Here is a 20249-nt window from a genome sequence, read left to right as displayed (position 1 = left end):
TGACATTTTGAGCAGATAATCTCTAGAAACTAAACCACACATTTTTGCTCTATGCTCAATATGTTGAATTCGTGAGACCAAATGAGCATTAGAATATAATGTATGTAAAAAAAATTTAAAAAAAAGTTTTGTCTGCACATTCTTGTTATACAGCTCATGTTTGTATTTATATATTGTGTTTCATACTGTGTTACTTGCTTTAAGTAATCTTGTATTACGAGACCTTGGTGTTACATTAGCTGTATTTTTCTCTTTTGCAGAGATGAGGGCTCTTTCTGAGCTGCTGGGTCCCTATGGTATGAAGTTTCTCAGTGAAAGCCTGATGTGGCACATTTCTTCCCAGGTGGCTGAACTCAAGGTAAGGTTATGCTTCCATTTCAGCAAGTATTGTTGGTTAATATCAGTTATGAAGAGCAAGACTGGGCAACATAGCAGTGTAAATGAGTATTAGTTTTTCAGTCTAAACCTGAAACTTTGTATTGGCAATGAAAAGACAAGACAGAGCCAGTAAAAAAAATAATGACATTTTGGAAACCAAGCTAACCCTATTAAAGTTATACTTTTCATTGTTAATGAGGTATTTCCCACAGAGCCTATGTAAGTTTCACAGGTAAAGTTCACTGATCAACCAAGTTATTTTAACCTTGTTAAAGTAAATGTGTCTTACTGTTTTGTTAGTTGATTGTCTGTGTCCTTTTCATCTTTCTTGAAGTCATTTTTGTGTTTTAACACTTATTAATTTTTCTAATTAATATTAAAACAAAGAGTGACATATTTTGAAGAGATTTCTGAATACCCAAAATTGACTCCCTCTCTGGCACTAATTTTGATATTTTGTAAATAATTTACAATTGTTCAACTACTTACACTGAGCCAAGAAACCTATCAGGAACTATTACATGGATCTCCGTTCTTCAAGAACATTGGCTACCAAGGACATCTGAAATTCATAAATTCTTTCTCCTGTTTTCCAGCTTGAAAAGATTCTTATTACCCTATTGAACCTGTGTCTGACATTGCTTCCCTTTAGAAACTTGTGGTGGATAATGTTGAAGTGCTTACACAAATGAGGACCAGCTTTGACAAACCAGAACAGATGGCAGCACTGTTCAAGAAATTATCATGTGGGTACTCGGCAACATCTCAAACATTGGCAATGAAATGTCCAGTTCAACTCAATACATTACTCTGTACCAATAAACTGTTATTGCACTTAAATTGTGCTGAACTGCAGTGTTCTGTGATATAATCATGTGTTATAAATTATATAGACTGTGTTCCCATTTGTAGTTGTTTAGGTCCAGATTAGAAAATGTCTTAAATTAAGATGGTGTAAATTTATCTAACACCTACACTGTTCAGTCTATAGCTCTGTGAAAGATTACTATTTGTTGGTATAGAACTTTTTTTTTGTTTGATAGTCATGCATCGTTTCTGTGCTTTGTGAGTTGGTCCCCTAATCCTTTTTTTTTTATTATTATTATTATTTTTAATATAATTCAAGCCTAAAAACATTTTTGCTTTTCTCCTTTATATTTTAGCAGTTGACAGTGTACTGAAAAGGATGACCATTATTGGTGTAATTCTCTCATTCCGCTCGCTAGCCCAGGAAGCACTTCGAGACGTAAGATCATTTTATTTTTATTTTGAGTTGTCACTATCTGTTTGGCCATATTCAGTGCCATCATATGTGCCCCTCTGGAGCACTGAGTGATTAAGCACTCAAAATAACCTTATTTGCACTATATGACTTCAGGGAAACCTTATGAAAAGTCTATGTAAGCAAGTCATTTTGAATAATTTAAAATTCTGTCCTGCACTCTCTCCACATTATGTATGCTTCTTCAGGTGTTGTCCTGTCACATTCCCTTCCTTGTAAGCTCAATTCAGGACTTTAAGGACCACATACCAAGGGAAACGGATATGAAGGTAATTATATATTTAACTGACAGTGTTTTGTGTTACCATTTCTAAGAAAATAAGTTCTACTCACTGGACATATTCCACATTTGTCATTGTGGCTAATTTACCAACGAGTGTAGACACAAACATGTAAATTTGTACAGATTATTAAAAGTCTGTGGCACACCTGCTTTTAAAGCTCTCTTTAGACCCAGCATATTTCTCTAATAAGGTGGAACTGATAAACAGTATGTTATCTAAGAATTGGCAACATCTAATTATAACCCCAACGGTTTGCTCTCTTCACCTTATTAAACCTACAGAGTCACAGACATTTATTATATGAAGTCTGCATCTGGTAATCCATCATTATTCACTTTTTTGTAAAATGTGTTTATCTTTTGTGGGTTTGTCATCAGGTGGCAATGAACGTCTATGAGCTTTCGTCAGCTGCTGGCTTGCCCTGTGAGATTGACCCAGCCTTAGTTGTGGCATTATCTTCCCAGAAGTCTGGTAAGTCACTTGGCAGTAGAAGATTCAATCCCTGACTTGTTTTCAAGATGCTTTAAAATATAACATTCCAAAATAAATGATAAAACAATACCTCAAAACTGACTTTTGTATCCATGCCTATCTTTTTGGGCTGGCTTGTGTTTATAAGTGTACAGTAGGCTTGGCTACATAAGAAGGTAGGAAGTTTTGTCATATGTGAAAGATCTTGTCTAGTTGGGCTGAAGAGTCTGTTTCTTCAAAACCACATAACTACATTTTATAGAAACATACTATGAATGTCAAATTTTCAGCAGTGCATTATAACAAGATATCTCAGAAAGGGAAGCTTGAAAGAAGGCAAGGCTTCATGCTAGGGCTTGGAGAATGTTTGTTTGAGAAAGGAGACCTGCTGTAGTTCAATTCAGGGATGCGTTAGAATTAGAAATAATTGTAACAAACTTTAAAACCTCAATATAAATTATATTTGACATGTATTGCAGTTGAGGAATTTGCTACTTTGCTGTAAATAGATTTTCATATATATACTTAGTTGACAGTTTTGCTTTTTTACGCAATAGAAGGGTAATTTTGGAGTCGCTGTGCAGCAAATGCAGCCACAAAAGTATCTTCAGGTTGAGTCTCCTATTGCTGGGCTGTAAAGCACATGCAATAACAACACTGCTAATACTCAGAGCTTTTTGCAGCCTGTGGGATTTCAGGCCCGTCTCTGGTCTGTTGAAGATTTTTGTTATATGCCTCTGCAGTTTAACATAAATCCCTTATGTTTGGTATCAAAATACTCCCTGTTATTAAACCTCAGCTGACCCAAACATGCCTCTGAATTGTTTCCAAATGTTGTACTGTTAATATAATTTACAGTTAATTACTTTGAAATGTTGTATTTAGTTTGTTTTGGCTCTGCTACCTTGTAAAAATGATCATTGTTATTAAAAATGTATACTGTGTGTTACATGTACATTACCAATAAACCTGGAGAAAAAGAAATAAGTATAAAAAAAATCTAGAGTTTTAAAATGTATTTATTATTTTCAGAGAATATCAGTCCAGAAGAAGAATACAAAATAGCCTGTCTCTTGATGGTTTTTGTGGCAGTTTCAATGCCAACCCTGGCCAGCAATGTGATGTCACAATACAGCCCTGCCATTGAAGGTAAATTAAGAATTGTAGAAGACAAAGCAAGTATAACATTTGTTACTATTTTTGTGTGTGATGTATTTTGGAGAGCATATCAAAACATTAATTAGTTATTGATTTATATCTAGTAGGCATCTTTTATTAAGATATGTATTCTTGTATTAAGATATTATCAATTGTGTGTGGTCAAACCAATTACTTTACATATTTTAAAAGAAATCAAATGTGTTACTGTGGTAAATCAGTGTTAAGTATAATTAGACAGTTGTAGCAACTGCTGAAAAATATGTATGTTAATGAAATTAATTGTGAGAGTTTTCCAATATAATCAACTCTCATACCATGTACGGTGCATTGTAGTTGACAAGTAAGAATTTCTTTTAAAACCTGCACCTTGAGGAGTCATATTATGTAATTACAAATCCAGTTTTGGTTTGATTTAGGGCACTGCAACAACATTCACTGCTTGGCAAAAGCAATAAACCAGATAGCTGCTGCATTGTTTACCATCCATAAGGGCAGCATTGAAGACCGTCTCAAAGAGTTTCTAGCTGTAAGTATCATTCTCAAAATCAAGTGTTCAAACCTGTTTTTTTTTTTTAAAAACCGAAAGTAACTTGCATCATGAATTGCAGTACCTTCAAACCCAATAGTTTGTGAACAGCATTTTTTACTTTTTCAGGTTTTCTGGCACTGCCAACACTAAACTGCAATATAGTATGTATTCGCTGTGCTGTGAATGCTAAACAAGCATTAAAAAACAGACAACATTGCACATTAATTTATAATTTTAATCCTGGTGATGTTATCGTGAATTATGCTATGATAAATTGTAATATAAACTCAATGTTCTGATATTGTTTCTGTAAAAATAATTCATTTACTCATGATCAACATATTGTTGTACTGGAATTTGTAAAGATGACCTGATACACCATTTTGACAAAAGTTGCACAATAAAACATTGCATTGATGTGTTTTTCATGGTTGAACCATTTTGAAAATATTTCAACTTCTACTTCACAGCGTACTCTTGAAACATGTATTATTATTTTCCCCCAAATTTATTATCATTTAATGTTCCATAAAAGCTACAGATTCTTCTAAATCTTATTAACTTCAATTATTATTTTTTTTTTTTCCTGGAACAGATTAAAGTTTTTCTGCACTGTTTAAGACATTTGTGCCCTATTTTCAGTGGAACTATTGAAGCATTTGCCAGCAACACTGGTTTATGGTTGCTAGTTGAAATCTTTTATTATAGCCCTTAATATTTCTTGGTAAAAACCCATTAGCACAGTCCTTGTTAAGCCCAGTAATGCTGCTTTTATCAGGAAATCACCAACTACACTTTTTGTAATCTCCACGGGGCACAGTTTCAGTAGGAATGTCCCCAACGTATAAACAACGCAGACTAAAATAGCATTAAGGTGACATTACAGTTAAGTCAATGTCTGTAAAGCCAAGTCATAGAGGTAATATATTCGTTCTGCAGAAATTGCTGGGTTTGGATTTGTAACTAAAACTGGCAGATTAGTTACTGTGTATAACATGTTTATAAAAGTATTTTTGTGTGCTGATTTGATTTTGTATTTATTTCTTCAAAAGCTCGCATCTTCCAGCTTGTTGAAAATCGGACAGGAGACGGATAAGACAACGACACGGAACAGGGAATCGGTTTATTTGCTGCTCGATATGGTGAGTCTTTGGTTAAATTTGAAGCTTTACTCATAACCTAGGGGATAGGGCTAGAGTAGAGTCAACAAAGGGTTTTCCGCAAACATCCCTGCTGCCGTAAGTCACGAAGCAGTGGAAACACCACTTGACATGAGGACAATACCAAGACATTCTCCGCTAAAGTCATAATTTCACTTTGTTGAAGTACCTTGACAGTGACCTCACTCAGTTGCCTAGACATCCTCTCTCTTTCTCTCTTTCTCTCTCTCTGTTTTCAAATTGAAAATTAACTTGAAACTAATTTCAATGGTATTGCTAGTTTATTGTGCCAAATAAGTACAAATACTACATTGCAGTTAAGCATCATGAGCTCATCAGCAAACATTTAACAGCCTGTCTTTTAATCTATTGATGTTTGCACTAGCTATGTAGTGATACAAATACTACGTCATTGAAAGAGCATGCAGTGCACTGTTTGTTAACTTAACCTTTTTCATTCCTGTCAAACAGGCATGTTTACTGTGGTGCTGTATGGTGCTCAGTCCACTTGGTGCGCAGTCAGTGGTTTTGACAGGTTCTTGGCAATTACTATTTTTTTTTTTTTTACAGATTGTGCAAGAGTCTCCTTTCCTTACAATGGACTTGTTGGAGTCTTGCTTCCCCTACGTCCTGCTGAGGAATGCATACCATGCCGTCTACAAGCAAAGTGTCACATCTTCAGCATAAATATCATCATTGAACTTGAGCCAAGGAATGACCAGAATAATCATTGCATTGGTAATAGCATAACTGTGGGGTTGTTTTACATTGTAGTCTTAAATGATTTTGTGAAATCAGACCACTTTTTCATAAAGTTGTATTAATGACCAGTTGTTTCCTATAATGATTATAGTAATCTATAAACTTGGTTGATAAGGATTAGTGGACTACTACAACCATTTTTGAAAAGGACCTGTGTTAGAAAACACTACTTTTAATTAAACTCATTTCTTGATTGGATTTTAAGTATGTTGCTTGTTTATTGATAGCTATGCTTAAATGATAAATAGTGATTATTTTAGTTGGTGGTTCTAGCTTTCATCTGTGTGGGTTATAATGTGTATTTTTTTGTGGATTCGTGTTTTTTTTTTTTTTTTTTTTTTTTTTTCTTTTGAAATATTTGCCAAATTATGACACCTATATAAAATCTCATTTTGTTCAATGTTGGGCAGAATTGTAGTTAACTACAGAATATTCTAAGCAACAGAACATGTTGTTTGTACAAAGCATAGTATAATTTTTTTAACTTAACTTTCATGGAGCCTTGTTGGCATTAACATCACCATTGTACCCTTCTGTATGGTATGATAAACATTATTACATATTTATCGAATGTTGATAAATTGCTATCCCTTAACTACTTTTTTTTTATATGTTTTCAATTTTTGAAACTTCTGTGTATCTTCCATAACATAAAATAAACATTAGGTTATATCCTTTGAAGCTTCCTGATTTTATTTTATTCCGTAGTGATTAATGTATTTATTTAGTTGTAAAAGCTGATCAGAAACATGTAGGCTGTATTACATTATACCACAACTGGCTATGTATGAGCTGCTGCGTGGTTACAAATGTGTCTTTCCAAACTCACAAAGAGCATTACCTGGTGCAGTATTCAGTGTCATGCACTTTAATTGGCTGTGACATGTCTTCTAAAACTATAATTGAAATAGTAGGTCAATTGTAAAAAAAAAAAACTGTGGCACAGACCTAGTACACCAATAAGATCGTCTGGATGATCTGTCTTGTATCATAACATCAGTGAAACCTGGAGCCAAGAGCATCATCAAAGGAATGAGTCCAAAAGATGTCGGAGCTAGTGAGAATGTTGTTGAAACAATTACATCAAACAGCCTTATGAGTGAGTGAAAGAGAGACATAGGGTTCTACTTAGCAACGTTTGCAAACCCCTAAGGCAATCGCAAAACAGTTAATGCACCAGAATCGGGCGCACCTGTGGGCAAACACTTTTCCCCCCCGTGTGATTTAGCAACACATGTTTTTGTGCCCATTTGGTAAGTTAGCGTTAGCGCTTGACATGGGCTGAACTTGGGAAGTGACCTCATTTAAATACAAATGTAGCGTTTTAGCAATCCATCAACAGCTTTTGTGTTTCAGTAGACTAAACTGTGAGCAAAGTACATGGTTGACTATAAATACCAGTAAAACTACCAGGGAAGAAGTCAAAGAAATGAGAAAGAGAAATAAAAGAAATGCGGAGTGTGCACTGGATTAATGTCATACTTTGTACTGTGATTTTGTAACAATTGTAAGTCACCCTGGATAAGGGCATCTGCTATAAATAAATAATAATAATAATAATTGATACCTGGCCAGACAGTGGAGGAGGAGACGTCCCCAAATATTTAAGTGTCATCTGTCTTTTCTGAGCCTGTCTGACACACAATGTATGCAGCAATTTCGTCTTTACAGACAAACACTGACATCTGCCAACTGCTTTGGGTTGAACTGGAAGGAGACATGCAGAGAGCGCACTGTTTGCCTGTAGCATTAAAGTACGCGCACCAACACAGGATAGGCACTTACACGTAAATCGTAAGGGGACCTATTCTGTCAACGTGCAAGTAGTGTCCTATCCTATGTGATGCCAACAACTACATCGCAAACGTGTATACAAACTATTGTTGCTCCACTCATGACTTGTTTCAGCGTGATGCCAGTCTGAGAGGCTGATTGATTAGGGACAACGGATATCCACTGGAGCGGTGGCTACTGACACCGCTGTTTAACCCCCACGACGCCCGCCAAAGGTTTCATCATACCTTTTAAATGTGCTTGTACTGTAATTGAGCAAACATTTGGAATCCTCAAAATGTGATTCCGATGTTTGGATGTCTGTGCCGTAACACTGCAATACACTTCACAGAAGCTTACACAACATAGCTGTCCATAATGGATGTTGAACTTACAGAGGAACGATTACAGGGTTTGAGGGAAGCGAATGCTGATCTTGAGGCGCATGAGGACCAATTTAAAAAAATGCAGACTGTTATTGTGTACAAGATGCAAATTCATACCATCAGTAGGCCAATGTATTTTTTTTTAACAGGAAAACATTTATAATAAAGACAGCGATGGTGCTCACGGTTCAAAGGCGAGCTATACACACCTAACACCCCCCCACTGACTGATCGATCGCTCAGCAAGTGAAACAGAAAAAATATTTATGTAACGTAATTTTGCTTTTTATAAAAAAAATTCTGAGCCTTGACATTGTAAAGACTTCCAATTCTTGGAAATGCCAATGTATGTACACTAGTAGCGTTTGGAATAGAAATGGCAGCAATGCTAGGTTTATATGCTACACTGTGTTAGTCATCCCTTTAAGCAACTTTAAACGCACTTGCAAAAGTCTTGACTATTTAAATCTGTTCCATTTACCATTTTTCTTATCATATTCAAGGTTTAACATGCTGTCACTTAATGTGGTTGAATTTTGATATTTTGTCTTGTGTTTGATGTAGAATTTAGGTAAATTGAATCTTGATTTATAAATCTAAAGCTTTTATGATGATATGAGTCTTTAACGACTTGTTTCACAGATGCCAATTAACATACCTAAGGTAAGATTAGGAAGTTCAATATTGGTGATAAAGTGGGTCTGTGAAACTAGTCGAATATGTTATGATCTTTGTCTTAAAAGGGCTGTAAATTGGTTTGAAGAATGCTTTATTTAATTTTATTTTAAAAGCTCTTCTCTACATGAGGAAAAAGTAAATGTGAGACTTACTATTTTTGATCAATAGAATATTGTAACTACACATCAGTTCCAAACTCTGATCATTTTGTCATTATACATTATTAGAGACTATAATTACTTTAAACTGCAACTGGAAAACGATTGAGTGCGAATAGCCAATCAGCTTCCAGATCTAGCGAGCTTCTGTTTTGCATAATTGCCTGCTGGAACATTGAAGTGCTTAACTGAGGAATTAAATTTTAATTCAATCTGCCCATAAATACCAGCTTCTCCCCTTAGCATTCTAATCTACAGCTAATCTGATAACATTAAAACTAACTTAAACATACTTTCTGATGCTGGTCTAGAGACAAGCGAAATCATGTCTGTGACAGGACACCGTAAGGAAGTCTCAATTCGCAACTACTGAACACGAAAGACATGATTGGTCCACAATTATGTCATCAGCTAAATCCAAACAACACCCTCCCTCAAAAGCAGTCAGTCAAATTGTCAACGCTGTTTCAGTTCTTCCCGCACCAGCCAATCCACTGCCTGCCAGCTTGAATGACGCCCCGTCTACACTACACGCCAATACTACATGGATTATTCAACAATTGATATCCAGATAAATTATACTAATGAATACCCTAATGAATAAAATATGTTAGCCAAATCATAATAATTTTAATAACGTTTTCTCCACATGTATGTCGTTTTTATATTCTAATTGTGTTAGGGACTATTTTCCTCAGTGGAAGGTTACACAGCAAAATATCAGGAGTTCAAGGTAAATATAGGTTTTAAAGTTGTTGTTTTTTTTTAAGAGAAAATAAATAAATCATTGTTTAATAGCGACAGAGCCCTCTCGATACGTGCTCTACCGTGTAGTAGATGACCTTGACTTCTGTTAGCGCCTTCGGCTCGCGACGCATGATTCTAATCGCAGTCATCTACCACACGGTTGAGCAGGCATCGATGGACTCTATTGCTTAATTTGTAGCAAAACCTAAATCCTGCATAATTACACAAAAAGAAGGGCTAAACTAGAGTGTGCTCTTACCTGGTTGTAAATGCTGTATGTTACTGTGTTGTACGAAGTACAGTAGCCTCTTTGCTGTCAACAGATCTTATTTTTACATATGAGTGGCAAACAAAAATGTCTGTTTCTTGCAGTGGAAATGGCATGTGACACAGATTTCTACACAAAGTGTTTTAAAAAACTAAAGCCCTAATGTGAAAACCTGGGTCAGCTGCTAACCTTTAGAAGTTCCAGTTTTATTATTTTGTTACAATAAGGTTATGCAAGTAGAAGTAAATGATTTGTAATGGAAATGGCATGGATAACATGCAAGTCCTTTGATCTAGAACAAATCTTAATACCTTATCCAGGTAAAGTGACCAAAGCACAATTATTAAAAGCTGCAGTGGTTAAAACGTAATGTATGCTGCTGCATTATTTTGAATCATCCTTTGTTCCTGAAGGTTTTAGCTGCAAAGTCAAGGTGTTGTATCTCATACAAATACACAAATACACTGGGCAAAAATGTAATCTAGCTCAGCCCTTCACTTTGACCTGGGGCCTAATGTTATTTGGTTCCCTTTCAAGTACAAAATGTAACCATTACTGTATGGGTATTTATCTCTTAAAGACCCGAAACCTGAATAAGATCTATCAAAGGTCCACCTCTGAGGGCATAAAAGTACTTGCAGAGTACTTTTTGGTACCTCCGCTCTTTTTTCCTATCAAGACAGAGCTTTTACTTTCAAGAATTTTGAGGACTACCGCCTCCCACCCCCCCCCCCCCGGCGGACAAAGTCACCGGACATTTTAAGACAAAAAAAGTGTTCAAAAAAATTTTTTATTTTAGATTGACCAATTATTATTTTTATTTCATCCTCCCCCACCCACAATTTGGAATGTCCAATTATGTTTTCTCTCCTCACCGCAGCAAGTCCCCACACAGCACAGACGTTCTGAGTGTGTATGAGTATCCTCCAATCTCACAAGCCTAAAACCAGAATCGCTTTTACATTGAGCAAACCAGAGCAGAGGTGGGCGGGCTACTGATCCCGGAGAACAGAGATCAGCCCTGCTTTTTATCCACTCTGAATGTGCTCAGTGTCTGGCCAGTAGGGTTCACCCTTCGGAGTCTCCAACAAAGTTCAGCCTCTTTGCACAGCCCAGACAACATCACCGTCACACTATTCTATACTATATATATACTATAATTTATTTTATATGGTACAGTTATGTAGAAAAAGCTGACTATGACCTCTTAAAGCTGTTCGTTCCACCTGCTCTTTTCTATACTTGGCATGTGGACCCAACTACAGTTGGAAGGTAACAACCTTGGTAACAACCTCCTATTACAGTATATACTTTGCATTCCACCACAGAACTGCATTTATCTGAAAGCCATTTAGAAACAAAAGTGTTTTTTTTTTTTTTTTTTTTTCTTTCCCGAAATGACACTTCTTGTCAATGCAGAACTGTGGGAAGTTTCATTTGGATCGTAGTTGGTTCTCTATGTGGTTCCGAAAACAGTTGTTATCTTCCAGAACACAATCAGTTGCTCACACAGGTGGGAAATATAATGGTAGCTCCTCAAACACCACTTGATACATTAGGAGAATTTGCTCTCCAAAAACATGCAATTGTGTGAAATAAAGTGAATAGTATTGTAGTTTGAAGAAATCTGTCAGATCTTTAAAATGTAGAATGTGTAATGGGAGAAGGTGGACATGCTTGCACTGCACACCGCCTTTAATCAAGTATTGTGTGAGAGAGAGCGAGAGCGAGAGAGCGCTAATACACATCTAGTTTTGGTAGATAGTTAAGCACACTAAAAGTTAACGTTTATGGATTGCTGTTTTTTTTTTTATATTATTTTTTATTTTATTTCTATGCGGCATCAATTTTGCACGAATCAAATTTCAAGTTATACAAATTATTTTAAGTTGTTTCAATTAAAACCTTACAATTATCATCAAAGTTACTGCAGCTCCTACAAGAATATTATCTCGAAAGAACCTGCTTTCGAATTTCTTTACATTAACTTCGACGGGAATCAGAAAAGGGGATGTTGTTTGTCAGTACATTGCTCTTTTTCGTACACTCGTGGGGGAGGGGTATATACCTAATGAACGTACAGTTTCATTTAAAAAAAAAAAAAAAAAAAAAAAAAATGACACTCATATAAACGCACCGAAATTGCCGTGAAAGAGGTATGTTAATTATAGTCGTAGCGTGACTGAAGTATTTAAAGCAGAACTTATTTAAAATAAAACTTACATTAAAAAAAAAAAATAAATAAATAAATAAGTTTTTTTTTTTTTTTTTTTTTTTTTTTTTTTTTAATCCTCTTCGTTAGTAAACATTTTGTAAAATCATTGTAGACAACGGATTGTGTGAACCTTCCCTCCTTACCTCACGAGGATACTCAGCTATAGTCGTAATGGCGAGACCTTTAGGCCGCCCCCCCGCCCCCCCCCCCCCAGAGGGAACTCTCTTCCTTCCAACTAAACGGTTGATTTTTCTGGATATAGACTCTTTCTCTTCAGTAAATTGTTGCTGACGAGGACGACCGTGGTTGAGGTGTCGAGGTGTCTGATGTCGACGTTTGCATGGTTCTTTCTTAATACGTACCTGGAAACCCAATTTTGAATGACTTAAATTAAAACTTACTGATTTTAGGATTTGAATTGTTTTTTGTTTTGTTTTTTTTGTTCCTGAACGAAACCTTAATAATTTCGTCTTACTTAAATTATGATACAAAATATTTTATAGTTTTAAAGAGAATCAATCTCTCTCTCTCTCTCTCTCTCTCTCTCTCTCTCTCTCTCTCTCTCTCTCTCTCTCTCTCTCTCTCTCTCTCTCATATTTAACATTGATCTTAGCAAAATATAGTTTTTAGATTCGCGCTTCGGAATTATTTAACAGGTATATACTAATCAACCAGTATTATTAACCTATTAAATCGATCTGATGATTAGTATCACTTGTATTTTTTATTTATTTTTATTTTTTTAATTTCTTTTTTGTACAGTACCAGGTTGTGGGAACATTTAAAAACAATGCATTCCAATGAACTGATTTTCTCCTTACTTGCCGTTATGTGTCTGGTCGGAATGCCCAGCGCTCACGGAGCTGCATGTGAATCGATCAGAATCCCGATGTGCAGGTCGATGCCTTGGAACATGACAAAAATGCCGAACCATCTACACCATAGCACCCAGGCTAATGCTATCCTCGCAATTGAGCAGTTCGAGGGCTTGCTGGGGATAAAATGCAGCCCGGATCTGCTTTTCTTTCTATGCGCTATGTATGCACCGATCTGCACCATAGATTTCCAGCATGATCCAATTAAACCGTGCAAGTCGGTCTGCGAAAGGGCCAAAAGTGGCTGCGAACCTGTCATGAAGCGATACAATCACACATGGCCGGAGAGTCTCGCCTGCGAGGATCTACCCGTTTATGATCGAGGGGTATGCATCTCACCGGAGGCAATAGTCACGGCAGAGGCACCAGGTAAGTTAAGAGAGAGGCACTGTTTTAGTGAATAATATTAGTGCCAGTATATTGTCGCTATCGACCTCCTTGACAATTCAAAAAGTGGACTTTATTTAAAAGTAACCAGACAGATGTCTGATCTGACATGATATTGTGTGCAAATATAATGTTGAATGCAGTAATTCAGTTGTTATAAGGTGTGTGTATTTAATTATAACAATATTTTCCCAATATCTGCACCGATTTAAGCAAATGAAAAATGGTTTAGACTCCAGGTACAATAACCATTTAAAAAGGTTTATTAAGACAGGTCTCAAGATAGTCAGCAACTGTGGTATTCTAATAAAATAAAACCGAAACTTTACAATGTTACGATATATTATATATACTAATATTAATATATATATATATATATATATATATATATATATATATATATATATATATATATATATATATATATATTATTATAGTCAGTGATGTGCACATTCAACAATATGAAAATACCAGCTATTAGTTTACCACTACAACTTATAATTACAGAAACAATTGAACAAAAGTGATATTGATATAATTTTGGACGGTATAAGGTAGTCATGATGGCAGTCAGTGTTTGTTAGTGGTTAGCCAATCACTTGTGAAAGTACTGTATTAACCTTATGCTGTTTTAAATCAATTAAGAATCAATGCCAGATTTCCCAATGGACTCTCACAATGGTAACTGCAGAGGCACTAACACGGGTAATTCTTTTTCTTTTTTATCCCCTTTACACAACAAACAGAGCTTTAAAGTGTTTAGGGTTATGCTATTGTATATAAAATATACGCACACAAATTATAAATATATATATATATTTTTCTATATATTATATATATATTTATTATAGTTGTTATATATATATAGTGTTGTAGTGAACATTATTTTTTTTTTCATTTAATGAGCTTTGCAAATTGTTATCAAGATAGTGTGCCAACACAAATAAATGTACCAGCAAAATAAATCGATAATGAAATCTCGACGAAAGTGTTAAGGTAACACACATTTTCTTTTCAATCACTAAGAATAACACATTTTCGGCCATAGTCAAGAACAATTTACCATTGCATTAAGTTTGCACCATTTCTTTTTTGTAAAATAAAACACAAACTGCTACAGAACTAGCTACAAAACACTTAGAGCTGTATTCTGTTTAAAGATTTTAAACATCACCTTTTTATTTTCATTTTAGAGAAAAACTGGTGTTAATTTATCGTGGTTGTAAATGCTGTGTGAACATAATGTTATTTGTAACACAAGTTCATTTTAATCTACAGTGACAATTCTGTGTCATGTATATAATAACAAGTCCTCTGCTATTGCTTTTATACATTTCAATTGGCATTCCATTTCATTTAGATTATTGTTTTGCTTTTTTGAGTTATTTAGACATTTTATGTCACAGTTTTAATGTTACTAGGGCTGTTTTTTGTTTTAGTGTGTACCCAACACTAAGATTATCCCTTGACTTGTTAATATATTTAAGTCAGTTATTTTAATTAAACAGATGTTCATCTCAATTTAAGTAAACATCCACAATTTGGGTTTTTTTAATCTTTTGTGGGATTGCTGTCATCTGTTCTGAAGGCCTGTTTCCATTTCATTTCTTAGAACGCTGCAAGTGTAAACCAATTAAACCCAATCAAAAGACGTACATACGGAACAATTACAATTATGGTGAGTTGAGATTGTATCATGATCAAACTAGAGATGTGTGCTTGGGATCCAGGAATCCAAGTGATCCATCTGACAAGCAGTTTTTTTTTCATCCCATTTTGCCTTTATGTGTTCTGTATAATTAAATTAGCTGTCATAAAAGATATGCCAGAGGAATATTTTTATGATATTGTATTTTCCTGCTTTGTTTATTTAATTCCATTTATTATCAGGTACAAGTAATTGTTGACATCTTTGCACTACCATATATATATATATATATATATATATATATATATATATATATATATATATATATATATATATATATATATATATATATATATATATATATATGTGCGTGTGTGTGTGTGTGTGTGTGTGCGTGCGTGTGTGTGTGTGTGTGTGTGTGTGTACTGTATATATATTAGGTTATATATGAGTTAGAGTTCATTTAGTCAGTTATGTGTTTCATGACTTCAATCAGGCAAATGATATTGCTTGTGGAAACCTAATATTTACCCATCATTTTATCAGTGTACACTGTTGCCTCATTTTAGCAGGTTTCACTATGTTGGCATATAGACCTGGTGTTATCAGTGTAATTGCTTAATAAGTTTCTGTTTCTTTTTTACAGTCATTCGAGCAAAAGTGAAGGAAGTGAGAAGCAGATGCCATGATGTGAGTGCAGTAGTTGAGGTGAAGGAGATCCTCAAGTCCTCCCTTGTGAATATTCCCCGAGACATAGTGACACTCTACTCCAGCTCAGGCTGCTTGTGCCCGCCACTAAATGCCAATGAGGAGTACATCATCATGGGCTATGAGAGTGAGGAACAATCCAGGTACAAATCCAGAAGCAATCTCAAGTTGCTTACAGCTTATTTTGCTTAAATCTCTATTTATCAAGAACCTGAGTTTACACATTCAAGATTAAATAATTAATTGATTACTTGATTTTTTTCAGGTTACTCTTGGTTGAAGGTTCTATTGCTGAGAAGTGGAAGGACCGCCTTGGTAAAAAAGTGAAGGTAAAAAAAAACATGAATATTCTGTACATAATACATAATACAGAAAATATTAAACATTTTACATCGCTTCTTTAAATCCATAGTTTTTCTCTTTTACAGTTCAAAGTGAAAGGGACACATTTACTAAACTTTAGCTCCACTGTAAAACTTAATCTTCATTTTTTCTGACTATTAAAAATAAAATAAAAAGTGGAGGAAACCCCAAACCATTTCCTGTTAAAGATATAACCAGTAATTTACAAATATGTAAAAGCACATATGAATGTGTTGCCCTAGTTGTATTAAGAATTTAATGTTTATTGAACTATATCATAAAAAAAGTCACTTTTTAATTTTTCCAGCGCTGGGATCAGAAGCTTCGCAACCCGGGAAGGGGAAAGAGTGAATCAGCCTCTGGCAAAACCAACACAAAACAAAGTCGTCACTAAATGCAACAATTTATGCAGAATCAAATGGACGAAACATTGAGAATGGCATTCTTGAAACAGCAAAGAAGAAATTGCACTATTGAGCGTTTATGTTCTAATGTTGACTATGAAGTTTAGTTGATTTTAGTTGTTCGGTTTTTTTTTGTTTTTTTTATTCTTTTGCACGAAAAATAGATTATTTTACTGCACTGTCTACAAACCATGGAAACTGGCTTTGCAGGAAAGTAAGTGAAATTTATCATTAAACAAATATCTGACGTCTCCTTACAATGATACCATGAAGAACAATGTTGGATATTTATTGAATGGGCAAATATGAACAGAATTGGAACTGTGGCTAGAGGAGAATTAACCAGGTACACAATAGCTCAGCAGTGTCTGTGCTCATTCAGCCTTACAGTGCAATAGTTAACTAAGTGGAATTTTAGCTTAAGAGATTTAGTAAGCAGAGTAACACACTTGTAAGCAAACACTGTGAAACAAAAGGACAGTTTTTTGACAAGGTTTGATGATAGAAGACTGGGTATAATGACTTTGAGGATAAAAACCACCATTCTTTATTATTATGTTACCTTTGATTCCTTTATTATTGTAGTCAATTGTACAGACCTGTTGTTATCCAGTTAACGCTGCCTTCTTTTTCTGTTCAACATGCTTGTATTAAACACCTTGGAGTTAATTAAAGCATATAACGCATAACGATGTTCATGAATAATTCAAATGTATTTCCAATTTCTGTGTTAATAATCAGTTGCAAAAATAACCGCCTTTCATGATGTTTTCGGTTTTTGATCCCTTGTTCAATTTGGTTTGTAAACTTAACAGCCTTGATTTCTAGAAAAATCCTGCACTTTGTTATTTGAAATATATATTGAATGTTATTGACTATATTTTATTTTGACTAGAAAACCTTTTCATAGATTGCAAAACATGCTTAATAAAATGAAAATGACATACATAGAGATCTAACCTTTTAATTTCACAGGGGTTAGAAAGAAGTTGCAGTTAACAGTTCATGTAGTAAAATGTCTATACATTTGTTACCAGCAGTACACTTAACATAGCATGACAAGGGTATCGAACATATAAGTTTACACATTGCAGTTATAATGGTTCTAATGTTGTAGCATCATTATGCATGAAGAACAATTGCAACATGTCATTAGAAAATATATTCATTATTTTCTGGGTTTGGCTTCGTAGTGCTGCTTGTGTATACAATAATGTTTTGTTTCTTTGTTTTTTTTTTTTGCAGCAAACAGTATCAAAAATGTTGTACCAAGTGCATATTTAAATGTTGTCAAGCAAGTAATGCTAATCAGGCAATGGGCTATAAAATAAAAGCCTTCGGTTTGCAAACTTTTGTTTAGTGTACTCATTATCTGGTATTTGATTTTATTACACCTCAACATAAATCTGGCTTGGATTACCTTTAATAAAAGCACATACATATCTCAAAGTACATTGGGTAATTAATCCAGAAACAACAGTGGCTTTTCACCTGAAATATTGTTTGTTCTTTTTGAATAATGTTCTTAATATGGTACATTTTGGTCATATTTAATCTTAATTTGTTGAACTATATCCTAGAATCAACGTTCCCTGGAGTGCATTTTAATAATTGGCACTTAAACCACAAGGAACATAAATAAAACTGGATAAAAGCCAAAGTCAATATGCTGCCATTGCACTGGATACATATCAGTTGGTTGGAGCAGTCAGTGAACCCATAACCCAATTTAGACTGCTACTCTCTTTAGCTTTAAGAGTGAATAAAAGGTCAAGTAGTGCCAGATGCCTGGCCTGGATGTGGGAATATATTATTATTCCAGGGCAATCCTACAGTATTGGGGCTCATAAGCTTGGAAGTAATCAATAGACATGTTCACATTTTCTATCTGTATAGCCTGCATTGAATGACAGTAAGCAAGAATAACATACAGTGTTGTGAGTATGTGAGAGAAGTACTTAGCCAGTTATGAGGAGACCACACCTCTGTTTTGAGTTTGGAAGACAGTTTGTTTACTCATATCATTTGTAATTTATTTCTGGTCCCGCATGGAATTAGTACTGTATACATGTAAAACCCAGCTGCTTCAATGAACTCTTCCCAAAACCTGTCAACCATATAACTCAGATTATTATTTAACAGACTATTGTAGTGTTTTTAAAATAAAACCTCTTCAGTCCCAAATAACACTGTACAACTTACAATGCATTCGGATCCATGAAATGCAAGTTTACAATACTTAGTAAAAACACTACATATACTATAGTACCTAAAGACACCAAGCTCGAAAATGGCAGTTTGTCATTGCATTCGTGCTATTGTATTCACAGTTTACATCTGGTATACCACTAATTAGTAAATCAGTAGCAAATTCAGCTAAGCTACTGTAAATCTGTGATTTCCTGAAATGCGTCTCAAAAGCTCAATTTAATAGAATAGCTTAGTTCAATCTGAGACAGGAAACATTACATAAGTCAAACACTGACGCATACACACATATACATGTCGCTCAGTATGAACACAACTTTTTACTAACTTCTCATCAGGTTTTTTTTTTTTTTTTAATGTATTGTCTAAGCAAAGAAACTCTGCAAGAATAACCTTCAGCAGATCAAAGACATCTTTTCAAGGTTATCATATACAAATGTGGCTGACATCTGTCCCTCAAGGCAATGTGGCTCCCCTTTCTGCTTCTTGAAATGCCACAGAATAGAACTGTAGTTAAGCTGACATACCTGATAAAGCAATGGAAACCATATATGTTAAGGTTCTATTTTTTTTACTTATTTTAAGCAAAAACCTACTGCATTTAGTTTTTCAGCCAGTGACATTTAGCAAGTCACCAAAGTTGGTAAGCTAACAGATAGAGTGGTGCTTAAAGCTGGAAAACTAAGCTTACTGTTCACAAAAATGACTGAAGTGATGTGTAAGGTTAAGTTTAAAATCAAACATTTTTAAAAATCTGCGTCCCATGTAAGTTGTTACCCCTAACATTTGAAATTGTGTTACAGTGTTTCAATGATGTAATGTCTATGTAGGTCAGAGGCTGGGGTTTCAGTTTACCTAGGGGTCGTTTTAAAGACCCCTCCCCCAAATAATAATAATAATTTAAAAAAAGATGATTGATGTTTTTACAGGTTAAGCACAAGATAGTTGACATTATCTTCATTACAGTTTTTTTGGGTGTCCAAATTGAAGACAGTAAACACAAATGTAACTCTATTTCATTGCAGAAAATGTACATTCTTGAGCAGTTCTCTATTAAAGTAGAAACCTGTATAGGCAGCATGTTCTAATTTGAAAGCTGCCTCCAATCCTACCATTTCTTTATGGTCTTACATTAAATGCAGAAAGCATATTAAACTGATATACGACTTCATTTCTTTTTGTTGGCATGTATTGAAATACATCACTGCTGCTAAACTTGACCTTGACAAATTGAGCTATCAGTGATTAACAAGGTGTGTATGTGAGAGATGACGATGACGACAGCCTTTTAAACCACTGTTTACAGGCCTGTTGATCTTAGCAGGAGCATGTAAAAGTATAACTCTTAACCGGTAATGCAATTCAAATTGTATGTTGAGACAGCAGTGCAAATCAGACTAAAAG

General features: G+C 34.8%; 2 protein-coding genes across 5 annotated transcripts in view; both read left to right on the top strand.

Moving 5' to 3' along the window:
- The window catches only part of LOC121322962 (nck-associated protein 1), a 49224-nt gene extending 42539 nt beyond the window's left edge, over window positions 1–6685 (top strand). For 3 of the 4 annotated variants that reach the window (XM_041263623.1, XM_041263622.1, XM_041263619.1), the window contains 9 exons: window positions 261–358; window positions 1031–1124; window positions 1542–1624; window positions 1849–1929; window positions 2322–2415; window positions 3448–3564; window positions 3993–4102; window positions 5158–5247; window positions 5836–6685. In XM_041263623.1, coding sequence (XP_041119557.1) covers window positions 261–358; window positions 1031–1124; window positions 1542–1624; window positions 1849–1929; window positions 2322–2415; window positions 3448–3564; window positions 3993–4102; window positions 5158–5247; window positions 5836–5952 — 884 coding nt within the window. In that variant the 3' untranslated portion in view covers window positions 5953–6685. The remainder of the gene's footprint in view (window positions 1–260; window positions 359–1030; window positions 1125–1541; window positions 1625–1848; window positions 1930–2321; window positions 2416–3447; window positions 3565–3992; window positions 4103–5157; window positions 5248–5835) is intronic. The other variant, XM_041263621.1, reaches the window with a different exon arrangement.
- Window positions 6686–12650: 5965 nt separating this feature from the next.
- Window positions 12651–17986, top strand: LOC121323708 (secreted frizzled-related protein 3-like). The gene is made up of 7 exons (XM_041264919.1): window positions 12651–12908; window positions 13015–13496; window positions 14160–14219; window positions 15127–15192; window positions 15809–16013; window positions 16136–16199; window positions 16541–17986. The coding sequence occupies exons 2-7, from the start codon at window positions 13043–13045 to the stop codon at window positions 16625–16627; spliced, it is 936 nt and encodes a 311-aa protein (XP_041120853.1). The 5' UTR covers window positions 12651–12908; window positions 13015–13042; the 3' UTR covers window positions 16628–17986.
- Window positions 17987–20249: the final 2263 nt, after the last annotated feature.

Source organism: Polyodon spathula, chromosome 11 (assembly GCF_017654505.1).
Source record: "Polyodon spathula isolate WHYD16114869_AA chromosome 11, ASM1765450v1, whole genome shotgun sequence".
Taxonomy (NCBI): domain Eukaryota; kingdom Metazoa; phylum Chordata; class Actinopteri; order Acipenseriformes; family Polyodontidae; genus Polyodon; species Polyodon spathula.
This window is presented reverse-complemented; position numbering and strand designations above follow the sequence as displayed.

Excerpts from the sequence above, each read along its gene's own strand:
- LOC121323708 (XM_041264919.1), top strand. The coding sequence starts at position 13,043 with ATGCATTCCAATGAACTGATTTTCTCCTTACTTGCCGTTATGTGTCTG. Across the intron at positions 13,497-14,159 it reads AGTCACGGCAGAGGCACCAG|AATCAATGCCAGATTTCCCA; the intron begins GTAAGTTAAGAG and ends AAATCAATTAAG. Across the intron at positions 15,193-15,808 it reads ACGGAACAATTACAATTATG|TCATTCGAGCAAAAGTGAAG; the intron begins GTGAGTTGAGAT and ends TCTTTTTTACAG.